Below are 14691 nucleotides of genomic sequence, written 5' to 3'. Positions count from 1 at the left end.
TTTCAATTACCTGCTTAATCCTGTGTACGGCAGTCCTCCGGCTATGGGTTGCAGACTGGGACACTCGTGGAAACATATCCCAGTTCGCAGTCATTTGCTTTTGGGTGGGAGATGCAGGCCTGGCAAAAAAACTAACTCTGTGGAGAATGAGTACCGTCAAGAAAGAAACTTAAAGTTGAGATTTGAGTTTTCTTTTTAAACTCTTCAGTTTTAGTTGCTGACTAACCTGGTCGATCAGCTGCTGCAGAAACGAGAGTCGCTGCTGGGGGCTGTGGCAGTGGCAGTGACTGTACAAGTGACCCAGGAAGCCAAGAAAGTCCATGGCAGCAGCTTCCACATCGGTGTCAAGTGGTCAGGGGCAGGACGGAATAAATGGCAGGGCGGTCTTTGGGGATCATTTTTGCCGACCGTTTGCTGACCCCATCCCACGACCCCCACTTTGAAAAGCACTGCTGCCTAGGATATTGGCCCCTTCTCATTCAAGCCTGACTTGAGGAAGAGCTACTTGACCAAGGCGAGGGAACATTGACTGCTCCAATGGCAGCTTTGGAAACATTGACAACACTGAGGAGAGGACAACGCAGAAAGATGCAACCAAACTTCGGAACAGTCAATAGTCAGTGCTGTATTGTAAAAAGATAATTATTTAATTGCTGTTATGTATTAAAGACAGATTTATAAATATACAATCATATGTACAAAAGAGAGCAACGTTGCTTAAAAATATCAAGTATGGTGACATTACATAATGAACTCTAAAGAAAAAGACCTTCAAGTAAAACCATTCATGTTTAATTTGCATAAATATTAAAATACTGCCTTTTTCTGAATATGGTTGTAAGTGGTTCCAGAGCCAAATGTAAATTAAAACTAAATGCTTTCATTGCTCCAACTGTTGGCATATTGAGTGTAGTCTGGTGCATTCATTGGAAACTCACTGTGTAAGGAATTAGGAGAAAAATTAGGATCGGCAATAATTTTTAAATTGACCTTCAAATTGCCACATTCTGTACAATATCGCTCTCTTGAAAGTGGGGGCGGCACTGGCTGGATTGAAATTGAAATGATGTAGTTTCAGAACTGTGGCCAATTTCAAATGACAATAGATAAAAGAGTGTTACCGTTATAATGGTTGCCAATGCGATGTAGTAGATTGATTTGTCAATTGATTTCACCCTCGGAGTCAGTGCCAACCTCTCAATCGAGCGGAGACTCTACCCCAGGCATCAAAATCTACACTAAAGTTATGAGCGTGAATGTGACAGCCTGTGGCGATTCTGTTGTGTCTCAATGCATGTGTGCCGGCTGAGTGTAAAGCAACTTCTGCATCAGGCACCGTGCAGGCACCTAGGCTGAGCTGGTCGTCTGACTGTGAAAAGGTAACAAAAAAGGGAATGATAGTTTTTTTTATTCTTTTGTGGGATGTGGACGTCACTGGCAAGGCCTTCCCGAAACATTTGTGTGCGGCTCGCAAGGTCATTTCAGAGTCAACCACACTGCTGTGGGCCTGGAGTCAGGTCGAGGCCAGACCGGGTAAGGACGGAAGATTTCCGAAAGTGCATTCGGGAACCAGATGGGTACAACGATTGATGATCGCAATCAACGAGGCTAGCTTTCAAAATTTTTATTAAGTGAATTGAAGTTCCATTAACAACCACCGTGGGATTTGAACGCATGTCCCCAAAGCTTTAGTGTGGATCTGTGGATTGCTAGTCCAGTGACAGTACCACCGCACCGCCATCTCCCCTTATAGGGGAGCATGGTTCAAACAGGAGCAAATGGTATGGCCCTTTCTTCCCCAAGAAGGACACCTCCAAGTGGCTATGGGAAATAATCCATAGAATTCCTAACTGTGCAGAAGGAAGCCACTTATTTAGCGCATTGATTCTGCACCGACCCTCCGAAAGAGCACCCTTCTTAGGCCCACTCCCCCGCCCAATCCCTGTAACCCCACACATTGATCGTGGCCAATCCACCTAACCTGCACATCTTTGGAACACTAAGGGGCAATTTCAAATGGCTAATCCGCCAAACCTGTACATCTTTGGACTGTGGGTGGAAACCGGAGCACCCGGAGGAAACCCACGTAGACACGGGGAGAATGTGAAAACTCCACACAGACAGTGACCCAAGGCCGGAATCGAACACAGGTCCCTGCCGCTGTGAGGCAGCAGTGCTAACCACATTGCCGTCCGTCAAGAGAAAATACAAATGAATGTTCGTTTTAATTCTTCCTTTCTCAGACATTATCAGATTGTTTGATGCCTCTTGACACTTTGTCATCAAGAGAGAGTTAGATCGGATCTGACCGATGCCGAAATTGCACCATCTAGAAAATAAATGGCTTGCAGATAACCTACTTTTCGTCTTGTCTCCTGCACTGCTTTGATCGCCTGGGAGTGTTGGAGAGGGATTTTCCAGAATAGTCCCCTGTTGGCCGCAGTTTTCTCTCCATATTTTTGGATTGTGGTGGGTGGTGAGTACATTTTTATTTAGTTAAGACAGTGTGGCGCAGACTCTAGTAAACCATTTGGTCTTCTTTTGTCCAAGTATGTACTTCTGTGCGGTTGAATTAGAGCGTTAACTACACCAAGAACTTAAATAGGTCATTTTCTGATTGGCATTTTTCCCTGCTTGAGTTGACTACATGTTTATGTTTTAAATCATGCTCTGATCTATCAGAACGGTGGAAAAACATTACCGACTCAAACTAATTTTGTTGAATTCAACAAATGTCCACCTACCACGGACTCTTTCCTGCCACAATAAGGCAGTTGTTGAAACTTTTGGAATCGTCTGTGTAATTAGATTGTACAAAACAATCAATCAGATAAATTATCAAATATACCTTATTAAAACAAATCAAATTCATGGAATTTTTATAGTTAGTTACAAATCATTCAATCAAAACTAAACATCTGAGGGGACGTTTACAATGCCTATCATGGGAATGTTCCAGAAATATACAGGTCCCATCGTATTTACAACTGCAGTTAGTTTAACTTTGATGAAGGATGCAAAGTCTGGAGATATTTTTGAGAATTCCAGTTCGTCCCAGCAATCTTTCTGTGGCCATGAATCAGCGACGCGTTGGTCATATTTGTAACAGCCAGTTCTATTAAACTCAATCGGGAGTACCTGCTATCCGGCATTCCAACCACTTGTGGTGCAATCTTCCAACCATTACAGTATTCATGGCTAAAATACATTCCTGTCCCCCTGAATTACTGGGAATAAGACAGGGGAGATTCACTGGCGGTAGTTTTAAAATCTTTTCGTGCGACTTTGATTAGTTTGGCTGCATTCATTTATGGGGTTTTGACTCAGTGCTAAGGAAAACCAACTAGAAAACTACTCACGTAAACTCTCCTTATTTGTCCGAGTTGTACATAGAATTTTTTTCATAGATCATAGAATTTACAGTGCAGAAGGAGGCCATTCGGCCCATCGAGTCTGCACTGGTTCTTGGAAAGAGCACCCTACCCAAGGTCAACACCGCCACCCTATCCCCATAACCCAGTAACCCCATCCAACAATAAGGCCAATTTTGGACACTAAGGGCAATTTATCATGGCCAATCCACCTAACCTGCACATCTTTGGACTGTGGGAGGAAACCGGAGCACCCGGAGGAAACCCACGCACACACAGGAAGGATGTGCAGACTCCGCACAGACAGTGACCCAAGCCAGAATCGAACCTGGAACCCTGGAGCTGTGAAGCAATTGTGCTATCCACAAGGCTACTGTGCTGCCCCAAGTTATGAACAAATGGAATCCACTCCATTCCTTTAGTTATTAATGTGCTTGATTGTGAAATCACAGTTTCCTATGGAGTTACATCATTCGCTATATCTAATGAACAGTTGGAGTGGTCATTTCAGTGTGTGGCCATTTCAGTGTGTAGCTCCTAACATTCCCAGGCCTATGGCCTGTGCACTCTGACCCCAAGCTGCCCCGTGCACTACTTTGTCACAACAGGTTCTCCTCTGGTTGTTGGTTCAGCTGCTGAATGCTCTCTAGGATTTCCAACACGATGGTGTAACAGAACAAGTACTGGTCCTGCATGGGATCACAAAGGACAGAGTTATCCTCTCATCTCTCCATGCATTCACACGAGTAAAACAGAACCTAGCAATGCACAGGCAGGAATGCGCAGCCTCATTATCATATCTAAATGACCAACTTGCTTCCCGTGAGGAGACTGACCACCCGCCTTTCAGAAGGGGGTGGGTTTGAGGTGGCGTGGGTACCTTTTTTGGGCTTCTGGCATATTGACCCCTAACATGGCCCCTGTTTTTGGGGGAGTTTTTTTGGGCCCGAAAAGTCTGGCAATGCATTGTTGTTCAAATAAAGTGATGGAGTTTAGCGACACAAAGGGCACGTTTCCGTTTTTGGCTTCAAAAATGCAAAAGTGGGGGACCTTGACTCAAATCTACGTGAGCAAGCCTTGAATAATAAAGTGTCTTACTTCAAGTTGGAGTTGAAGAGGTTAATGGAGTATGAAAATATTTGGGTTGTCCCTTGAGGAAATTGCTTGAGGGAACTATGTTTTTGACCAACCAGTCGGTAGTAGGGAAGATGTTGGAATCTATCATCAAGGAAGAAATAGCGAGGCATCTGGATGGAAATTGTCCCATTGGGCAGTCACAGCATGGGTTCATAAAGGGCAGGTCGTGCCTAACTAATTTAGTGGAATTTGTTGAGGACATTACCAGTGCGGTAGATAACGGGGAGCCAATGGATGTGGTATATCTGGATTTCCAGAAAGCTTTTGACAAGGTGCCACACAAAAGGTTGCTGCATAGGATAAAGATGCATGGCATTAAGGGTAAAGTAGTAGCATGGATAGAGGATTGGTTAATTAATAGAAAGCAAAGGTTAATTAATAGAAAGCAAAGGGATTAATGGGTGTTTCTCTGGTTGGCAATCAGTAGCTAGTGCTGTCCCTCAGGGATCAGTGTTGGGCCCACAATTGTTCACAATTTACATAGATGATTTGGAGTTGGCGACCAAGTGCAATGTGTCCAAGTTATTATTTAAATGATAAAATATTAAAACATGCTGCTGTGCAGAGAGACCTGGGTGTGCTAGTGCATGAGTCGCAAAAAGTTGATTTACAGGTGCAACAGGTGATTAAGAAGGCAAATGGAGTTTTGTCCTTCATTGCTAGAGGGATGTAATTTAAGACTAGGGAGGTTATGCTGCAATTGTATAAGGTGTTAGTGAGGCCACACCTGGAGTATTGTGTTCAGTTTTGGTCTCCTTACTTGAGAAAGGACGTACTGGCACTGGAGGGTGTGCAGAAGAGATTCACTAGGTTAATCCCAGAGCTGAAGGGGTTGGATTACGAGGAGAGGTTGAGTAGATTGGGATTGTACTCATTGGAATTTAGAAGGATGCAGGGGGATCTTATAGAAACATATAAAATTATGAAGGAAATAGATAGGATAGATGCGGGCAGGTTGTTTCCACTGGCGGGTGAAAGCAGAACTAGGGGGCATAGCCTCAAAATAAGGGTAAGTAGATTTAGGACTGAGTTTTGGAGGAACTTCTTCACCCAAAGGGTTGTGAATCTATGGAATTCCTTGCCCAGTGAAGCAGTAGAGGCTCCTTCATTAAATGTTTTTAAGATAAAGATAGATAGTTTTTTGGAGAATAAAGGGATTAAGGGTTATGGTATTCGGGCCGGAAAGTAGAGCTGAGTCCACAAAAGATCAGCCATGGTCCCATTGAATGGCGGAGCAGGCTCGAGGGGCCAGATGGCCTACTCCTGCTCCTAGTTCTTATGTTCAATCAAAACCCAAAGAGGAAAGCTGCTGTGCACGGACGAGATAAAAGCCTTACTTGCGATTGAGAAGAGAGAAGACTCCTGTGGGGAAGTGTAAGGTGAATGAGCGAGAGGCGGCGGAGAGAGTGGGAGAGCTGTGGACAGGCCGGCGCCCTGAGCTGAACGCGATGAATGACGTCCACGGGTGTTAACCGGTACTGGCACCGGCTCAATGAGCAACTACGCATGTGCCGCCGGATGCAGAGTACACTAACCGTGCATGCGCAGCTGTTCCTGCCATCGGGCAAATCAGCGTCAGGAGAGTTACAGTGTATAGAAATATTGCTGCCAAGTCTGAAAGGAAATTAACGGTGAAATATACTCCTCCAGACACTAGAGGGGGAAACTAGGAGTTTTCAATTGGATCGAAGACCGGGATTCCATAGCCAGTAAAATCCATGGGCTTTTCCTATTACAAAGCCAAACCTGACCAATTATACATTGAATCAGTCAACAGGATTAAATTTCCTTTATTTCAATGAATCAAATTGATCATAATTGATATCCACAGCTAATCGGATGCAAGGGACTATGAGAATCTTTTGGTGAGGCGCAGCTTGATAAAGATTTGGGAACCCCAAATTTATTTTTAACTTGACACAGGTCACAATCTTAATCAGCAGACACCCCGATGAGCTTTGTGACCAATGTGGTTTGTGCCCAAAATGGTTTCAGAAAGACCCAAGCGTCCAGCCGATCGCAGGGCTTACCTTAGTCTGGATCATTCCATGACGCTGCCTTCTCATTTCCCTCACTATGTCCATAATATCAAACTGTATAAAATAGAGATATTAGCTGTCAGTATGATTTAACAGCACAAACCCATGGACAGTTTCGAATACAAATCCAGTGGGTAGGCTCATTATTTATCAATAGAATGTTGACTTTTCCCCCCCTTTGTGCGACAGTGGATGATAAAGTGTCCACCTACTGGCTAAATAAATGGAACCAAAAAAAGAAGAAAAATGACTGTTAACGATTCTGTGGGTGGGATCTTCCCTCCCCTCCCCCACCCACGGCGGGCTCTCCGGCGGCAGGGTGGGCGGGCGACACAGGACGCTAAAGGCATCAGCGGGGTCAGAAGATCCCGTCAATGGTCAATGGTGGGTCGCTTCTGTCGCTGGGAAACACCGCCGAGGCGGGAGGGGGGGGGGCTGAAAATCCCACCTTATCCCTGGGCCTTAGCACAGGCTTTGCCTATTTTCTACCCTATTGCTCCCCATCCAACTCCCCAACATGTCGCAAATTTCCTCCCCCTCCAATCTTTGCCAATTCATACTCTAGTGTGTATTCTTCTTCGAGGGGCATCCTTCCAATTGAACTTCAACCTCGATCTCTTCTTTCGCTCCTCTCGGTTCAACCTGCATCTCTTTCCAATCCCTGACCCCGTAGAACCTATCTGTCTTTTCTTTAACCCCTCTTTGCAGCCGATCATCCCCACCTGCTTGGGTGGAGAGAGGTAGGGAGGGTATTCCAGCGCTTGGGGCCTCGGCTGGTGAAAACGTGGCCAGCCATGGTGGAGCGATTATAATCAGGGATGTACGAGGTTAGAGAGGAGCCGCATATCTCGGAGGCATCGCGAGATGGGAAGAGGTTACAGAGATAGGAAACGCCAAGGCGAAAGAGGTATTTGAAAACAAGGATGAGAATTTTAAAGTCTTAAGACGTTGCTTGACTGGGGGGGGGGGGGGGGTGGGGGGGGCAATATAGGTCAAGAAGGGATACCAGGGGAACTGGACATTTTAGGAGCTAAGAAACTGCAGCACAAAAAGAGGCTCTTCGGCCCATCAACACCGATCTATTCTAATCCCATGTCCAGCACTCGGTCCGTAGCCTTGTCTGCTCTGACGTTTCGAGTGCAGAGTTTTGGGTGATCTCAAGTTTACGGAGGGTGCAACGCGAGGGGAGCGGCCATGGGAGTGTTGAAATAGTCGAGTCTCGGGGTGACGAAGGCATGAACGAGGGCACCAACTGAACTAAGCTGACAGAAGGGGGCGGCAAGCACAGATTTTTGTGCTGCTGCTGACTGACCGACTCCGTGAAAACTAACTGCGGGATAAATTCCAAAGCACCATGAGCCAAGGCCAACAGATCCACCTCTGCTCCAAGCAGTTCTGCGTAGCGTAAACTCATTATTGATGACAGCTTCTCAGGCTTATTATTTACATAGGGTTATACAGTATCTGTGATTCATGCCTTTCCTTATCAATAGAGATTTTTCATGGCATGAGCTATTGCAACAGGAATGTCTAATTCTGGCTTCACATGGGTGTCATCTTCATGGAGGTGTCAGTTGGCTTCACGCCAGACCTTAAGCCAGTAAACCAAGTGTAGCTTGTTCACGTGTATTTAAAGTGCCTGTGAATGGTACAGCAGGAGTTTCCCGACACCAGATATGTTTCCTGACATGACCCGCTCGCTGTCACTGCACTCCACGGGTGATTCATTGTGCGAAGTGTTTTGAGACACTGGGGTGCTGTAGAAATGCAAGGATACACGAATCTGCGGACAGGTGCTTGCTAAAAACAGAAGCCTTCACATTGACTTGTGGGTGGGGTTTCTGTGTCTTGTGAACAGCAACTGAATGAACAAGGCGGCACGATGACACAGTGGAACCCGGGTTCGATTCCCGTCTTGGGTCACTGTCTGTGCGGAGTCTGCACGCTCTCCCCGTGTCTGCGTGGGTTTCCTCTGGGTGCTCCGGTTTCCTCCCACAAGTCCCAAAAGATGTGCAGGTTAGGTGGATTGGACATTCTGAGTGTACCCGAACAGGCGCCGGAATGTGACTAGGCGATTTTCACAGTAGCTTCATTGCAGCGTTAATGTAAGCCTACTTGTGACACTAATAAGGAGCTGGTTTAGCACCCTGGGCTAAATAGCTGGCTTTTAAAGCAGACCAAGGCAGGCCAGCAGCACGGTTCAATTCCCGTACCAGCCTCCCCGAACAGGCGCCGGAATGTGGCGACTAGGGGCTTTTCACAGTAACTTCATTGAAGCCTACTTGTGACAATAAGCGATTTTCCTTTCCTTTCCTTTCCTAATAAAGATTATTATTAAACACAAAGGGCTGGATTCTCTGTCTGCGGGATCCTTCGCTTTGCCGGCAACGCACTCACGCCCGCGAATTTCCTGACAGCAAGGAGGCGCCCACAATGGGAAGCCCCATTGGCCATATGCAGGATGGTGGTTCCCACCCAAACAGTCTTACCCTATCCCTAAACCAGAAATCACCGGAGGCGGCACGGTGACCCCTGGTCACAACACTGGCATCTTCCCAGCAATGCGGAAGATTGCCCAGGTATGCCCTGTTCACGAATGAACAAAAAAAATCCAACCCAGCCAATTATCATAGAATTTACAGTGCAGAAGGAGGCCATTCGGCCCATCGAGTCTGCACCGGCTCTTGGAAAGAGCACCCTACCCAAGGTCAACACCTCCACCCTATCCCCATAACCCAGTAACCCCATCCAACACTAAGGGCAATTATGGACAATAAGTGGCCAATCCACCTAACCTGTTATTACCGTCCCATCAGCCTACTCTTGATCATCAGTAAAGTGATAGAAGATGCCGCTAACAGCATTATCAAGTGGCACTTACTGAGCAATAACCTGCTCACTGATGCTCAGTTTGGGTTCCGCCAGGGTCACTCAGCCCCTGACCTCATTACAGCCTTGGTTCAAACATAGAGAAAAAAGCTGAACTCCAGAGGTGAGGGGAGAGTGACTTCCTTTGACATCAAGATAGCATTTGGCATCAAGGAACCCTAGCAAAACTGGCATCAATGGGATTCGGGCGGGAACTCTCCTTGGCTGGAGTCATACCTAACACATATGAAGATAGTTGTGGCTTTTGGAAACCAGTCATCTCAGTTCCATTGTTGCAGGAGTTTCTCAGGGTGGTGTTTTGTGTCAACTTTCTTCAGCTATTTCATCAATGACCTTCCCTCGACTGTAGGGTCAGATGTGGGATTATTCGCCAATGGTTGCATAATGTTCAGTACCATTCGTGACTCCTCAGTTACCAAAAAGGTCCTTGTTCAAATACAGCAAGACCTGGGAAACTTTCAGATTTGGACTGACAAACAGCAATATTCGTGCGACACAAGTGCCAGGAAAAGTCCATCTCCGACAAGAGAGAATCTAACCATCACCCCTTGACATTCAATGGTATTATCACCACTGAATCCTCCGTTATTCATATCCTGGGGGTTTCAAGCATATGAATTAGGACCTGTCGTCGGCCATTTTGCCTGTTCCACCATTTAATAAGATCATGGCTGGTCTGATAACAGCCTCAACACCACATTCTCTCCTAGCCCCGATACCCTTTTGATTCCCTTGTTAGTCAAGAATTAATTTACCTCTGCTTTAAAAACATGCAGTGATTCTGCCTCCACCATTCTCTGGGGAGAGAATTCCAAAGACACAGCACCCTCTGAGAGAAAGCAATTCTCCTCGTCTCCCTCGCAAATGGGCGACCCCTTATTTTTAAACTGCGCCCTCTAGTTCTCTTCTCTCCCAGAAGAGGAACATCCATTCAAACTCCACCCTACCGAGGTCCCTCAGGATCTTACCCGCTTCAATGTGATTACCTGTCAATCTTCTAAACTCCAAGGTTACAGATCCAACCACTCCTCAAAAGATAATGCTGCCAATCCCTGATATCAATCAAGTCAACCTCCTCTGACCTACCCCTAACGTATTTATATCTCGTCTTAGGTAAGGAGACCAAAACTATATGGATTCTCCGGCGCCGGTTTTTCGGCGGGGGTGGGAATTGCGTTGCACCGGTCGGGGGCAGTTGGCAGTGGCCCCACCCCCCGGCGATTCTCTCCTCCACGATGGGCTGAATGGCCGCACGTTTTCGGCCAGTCCCGCCGACGTAAATCAAACAAGGTCCTTACAGGCGGGACCTGGCTCTGCGGGCGGCCTGGGGAGCCCTCGAGGGGGCGCGGTGGTATCTGGCCCCGAGGGGGGGGGGGGGAGCTGGCCAGCTGGCCTGGCCTGCGATCGGGGGCCACCAGTCTGCGGGCAGGCCTGTGCCATGGGGGCAATCTTTCCCTCCGCGCTGGCCGCTGTAACGGTCCGTCCGGCCGGCGCGGTGAAGAACCTCCCTGCGCATGCGCTGGGACGACGCCAGAACACGCTGATGCTCCCGCGCATGCGCCGGCTGGCGGAGGCCGTCCGGCGGCGGTTGGCCAAAATGTTGAAGTCCTAGCTCTCCACTTGTCACATCTTCCAAACCTGATAATAAGCCTACTCTCTGCTTCCTGTTAGCCAACCAATCTGCTATCTGTGCAAAAATGTTACCCTCAATGCCAGGAGCTCTTAGTTTGCGTAGTAATCTTTGATGTGACAACTTGTCAAATTCCTTCTGGAATTTGAATTAGACCAGCCAGATCAATACCTAGCTACAAGGGTAGGTGAGAGGTTGAGAATTCTGGGCAAGTCCTTCATTTCCTGATTCCCCTGAGCCCGTCCTTCTAAAAGGCTCAATCAGCAGGGTTTTGGAATACTCTCCACTTGCCTGCACCAGGGCAGCACCAACAACGATCTGGAAGCGCAACGTTATCCAGGACCAAGCAACACGTTTGATCACCCCCCCTCCCCCAATACACTACCATAACAATTCACTCCCCCCACAACCACTGTTGCACAATGGCAGCCACGTGTACCATCTTCAAGATGCGCCGCAGCAACAACGCTCTTTTGACAGCACCTTCCAAACCCCCGACCTCTACCACCTATAAGGATAAAGGCAGCAGGCACATGGGAACACCACCACTTTCCGGTTCCCCTCTAAGCGACAAGCTGTCCTGACTAGCGTGCCATGATGTTGCCTGGTATGGAGGGCATTAGCTATGAGGAGAGGTTGAATAAACTTGGTTTATTCTCGCTGGAACGAAGGAGGTTGAGGGGCGGCCTGATAGAGGTTCTACAAAATTATGAGGGGCATAGACAGAGTGGATAGTCAGAGTCTTTATCCCAGGGTAGAGGGGTCAATTACTAGGGGGCATGGATTTAAGTTGCGAGGGGCAAGGTTTAGAGGAGATGTACGAGGTAAGTTTTTTTACACAGAGGGTAGTGGGTGCCTGGAACTCGCTGCCGGAGGAGGTGGTGGAAGCAGGGACGATAGTGACATTTAAGGGGCATCTTGACAAATACATGAATAGGCTGGGAATAGAGGGATACGAACCCAGGAAGTGTAGAAGATTGTAGTTTAGTCGGGCAACATGGTCAGCGAAGGCTTGGAGGGCCGAAGGGCCTGTTCCTGTGCTGTACTTTTCTTTGTTTTTTATTGGCATGATTATACCTCATACATGAAGACTGTCATGCATGAAGACATCTGTGAGGGCGTCTAGGGAGTTATGGAAACAAATGTTGTATAAATCAGTCCTTTCAAGAATGGGGGGGGGGCGGTGGTGAGGTAAATAAAACCGGACACAAAACTAAAACAACTGGGTCTTTCCCAGACATCTTTAAAATATTCATTTTTCAACCATTAGGAGTTAATTTTAGTTTCAATATGGCTTACTTCACATCAAACACCATTTGTAATTCATCTGCCCAGCTGATAGGGCTCCCTCGCCCTGTCGGCATCTTTGAATTTTATCCCTTCCCTCTGACCATCCTGTCTTTCCCACGCAACTCGGTATCCACTGTACACTTAGATGTTCTGCGTTAATGCCTTTATCAAGATCTTTTTTTTATAAACATCATAAACAGCGGAAAGTCTGGGATAGATCCCCAGGGTGTTCTCCCAGCAGCAGCTGTCCAATTAAACCCACCGCCATTGATCACCAGCTTTCGTTACACATGCTTTAGCCAATTTATTATCCAATTCTCCGTCCCTCCTTTTATCGTGGGACCTTTAATTTCAGTTGCAAGCCTCCCGTGGGACACTTTATTAAATGCCTCCTGCAAGTCTGGATATGATATCTGAGGCATTATCCTTATCAATCAATCTTCTTACATCTTCAAAAGAATCCCAATACCTTCATTCTGTATCGGTTGCTTTTCATAAATCCAAGTTGCCTTGGAATTTTAGCCTTTGCCCTTGTTAAATGTGCTTGAATTACTTCCTTTGTAATAAACTTCAAAGGTTTTCCTATTATAGATGTCAAGCGAATAGACCAATCAGGGTATATTTACTGATCCTGCCACAACACTGACGACCTATCTGACCATTGAGAGGAAAGGATCAGTCAATTTATCTAATAACTCCCACCATTGGTTTCTGTTCACTTTCAAATATTGGGACAATGTCCAACTCTTCCATTTAATTAGCAACGAAGAAATATCAACATCTGCCTTGACTCTTTACCTTTACACTAGACTAAGACTAGTAACCTAGGCTACTGCTCTGGGGCCCAGGCGTCAGACCCCACCACGATAGATAGTGAAATTTGAATTCAATGGAAGAAATCTGCACTTACAAGTCCATTATCAATCCTTGTAAAAACCTATCTGGTTCACTAATGCCCGATAGGGAAGGAAGTCTGCTGTTGTTTCCTGCTCTGGCCTTCATGTGAATCCAGACCTGACCCACAGCAATGTGGGTGACTCTTGCTGGCAAAGCCCACCTCCCATGAAAAGAAATTCTGGGGCACATTTCCTGACAATGGACACAAAGATGGCTGAAAAATGACACCGTTTGGGGTGATGTTTTGGCATCTCTGGTGACTGCCTAAAAGGGGCTCCTTGAATAGGTTACTGAAGGGCTGAACTCTTCCTTTTGGGCGTGTCCATGAAGTATGTTGACTCTGATTGGAGCTGGCACTCTTTTGTTGGACTGTAATGCAAAACCGAACCAAATGTCCAGCAACATATCCTTCTATAACATTCCTTTCAACCACATGTACATACCTAGCTTCCCCATAGAGGCATCAGCAATGCCAATCCAGCCCAGGTGGCAGTCCTAGAATCATAGAATTTACAGTGCAGAAGAAGGCCATTCAGCCCATCGAGTCTGCACCAACCCTTAGAAAGAGCACCCTACTTAAGCACATGCCCTATCCCCGTAACCTCACCTAACCTTTTGGACACTAAGGGGCAATTTAGCATGGCCAATCCACCTATCCTGCACATCTTGGGACTGTGGGAGGAATCCGGAGGAAACCCACGCAGACACGGGGACAGAGTGCAAACTCCACGCAGACAGTCACCCGAGGCTGGAACTGAACCTGGGCCCCTGAAGCTGTGAGGCAGCTGTGCTAAACACTGTGACTTCCACATTCCAACCACTCTGAGTCCTGAATTCCTGATTGTATTTACTAGTGACGATCTTGTATTTATGGCCTTTAGTTTTGGACTCTCCACAAGTGGGAACATCTTTCCTATGTTGACCCGATGAAACAATGTTCCCTCTAAATTTTCTTTGTGCTGGGATGAGTTACAAGCTCCTCCGATCGCTACATTTCCGCTCACACTCCGTTTACAGTTTAAGGCATTATGCTGAATGTGTCTCATTCAAGAGTGTCGCAAGCTTTGGCAGCATTTATTGCCCCTTGAGGGGGCAGTTAAGGGTCAACCACATCACTGCGAGGGTCTGGAGTCACATGTAGGCCAGACCAGGTAAGGGTGGCGGATTTCCTTCCCGAAAGGACATTAGTGAACCAGATGGGTTTTTACGACAATTGACAATAGTTGCATGGTCATCACTATACTTCTTAATTCCAGATATTTTATTGAGTTTAAATTCCATCACCTGCCGTGTGGGATTCGAACCCAGATCATTATTCTGCGTCTCTGGATTATTAGTCCAGCTACAATACCACTACGCCACCAGCTACCCTGCACATCTTTGGGTTGTGGGGGTGAGACCCGTGCAGGCACGTGGAGAATATGCAAACTCCACACAG

General features: G+C 46.8%; 1 protein-coding gene across 4 annotated transcripts in view; it reads right to left on the bottom strand.

The window, feature by feature from the left end:
• Positions 1-626: 626 nt before the first annotated feature.
• ptpn20 (protein tyrosine phosphatase non-receptor type 20) overlaps positions 627-14691 on the bottom strand; it is a 402784-nt gene continuing 388719 nt past the window's right edge. For all 4 annotated transcript variants that reach the window (XM_072491743.1, XM_072491746.1, XM_072491744.1 and 1 more), the window contains 2 exons: positions 6539-6601; positions 627-4060 (listed from right to left, as the gene is read on the bottom strand). In XM_072491743.1, the coding sequence (XP_072347844.1) occupies positions 3971-4060; positions 6539-6601 (153 nt within the window). In that variant the 3' untranslated portion in view covers positions 627-3970. The remainder of the gene's footprint in view (positions 4061-6538; positions 6602-14691) is intronic.

This window comes from Scyliorhinus torazame, chromosome 28, assembly GCF_047496885.1.
Source record: "Scyliorhinus torazame isolate Kashiwa2021f chromosome 28, sScyTor2.1, whole genome shotgun sequence".
NCBI lineage: Eukaryota > Metazoa > Chordata > Chondrichthyes > Carcharhiniformes > Scyliorhinidae > Scyliorhinus > Scyliorhinus torazame.
Note: the sequence above shows the minus strand (reverse complement) of the source record. Positions and strands in the feature narration are given on the sequence as shown.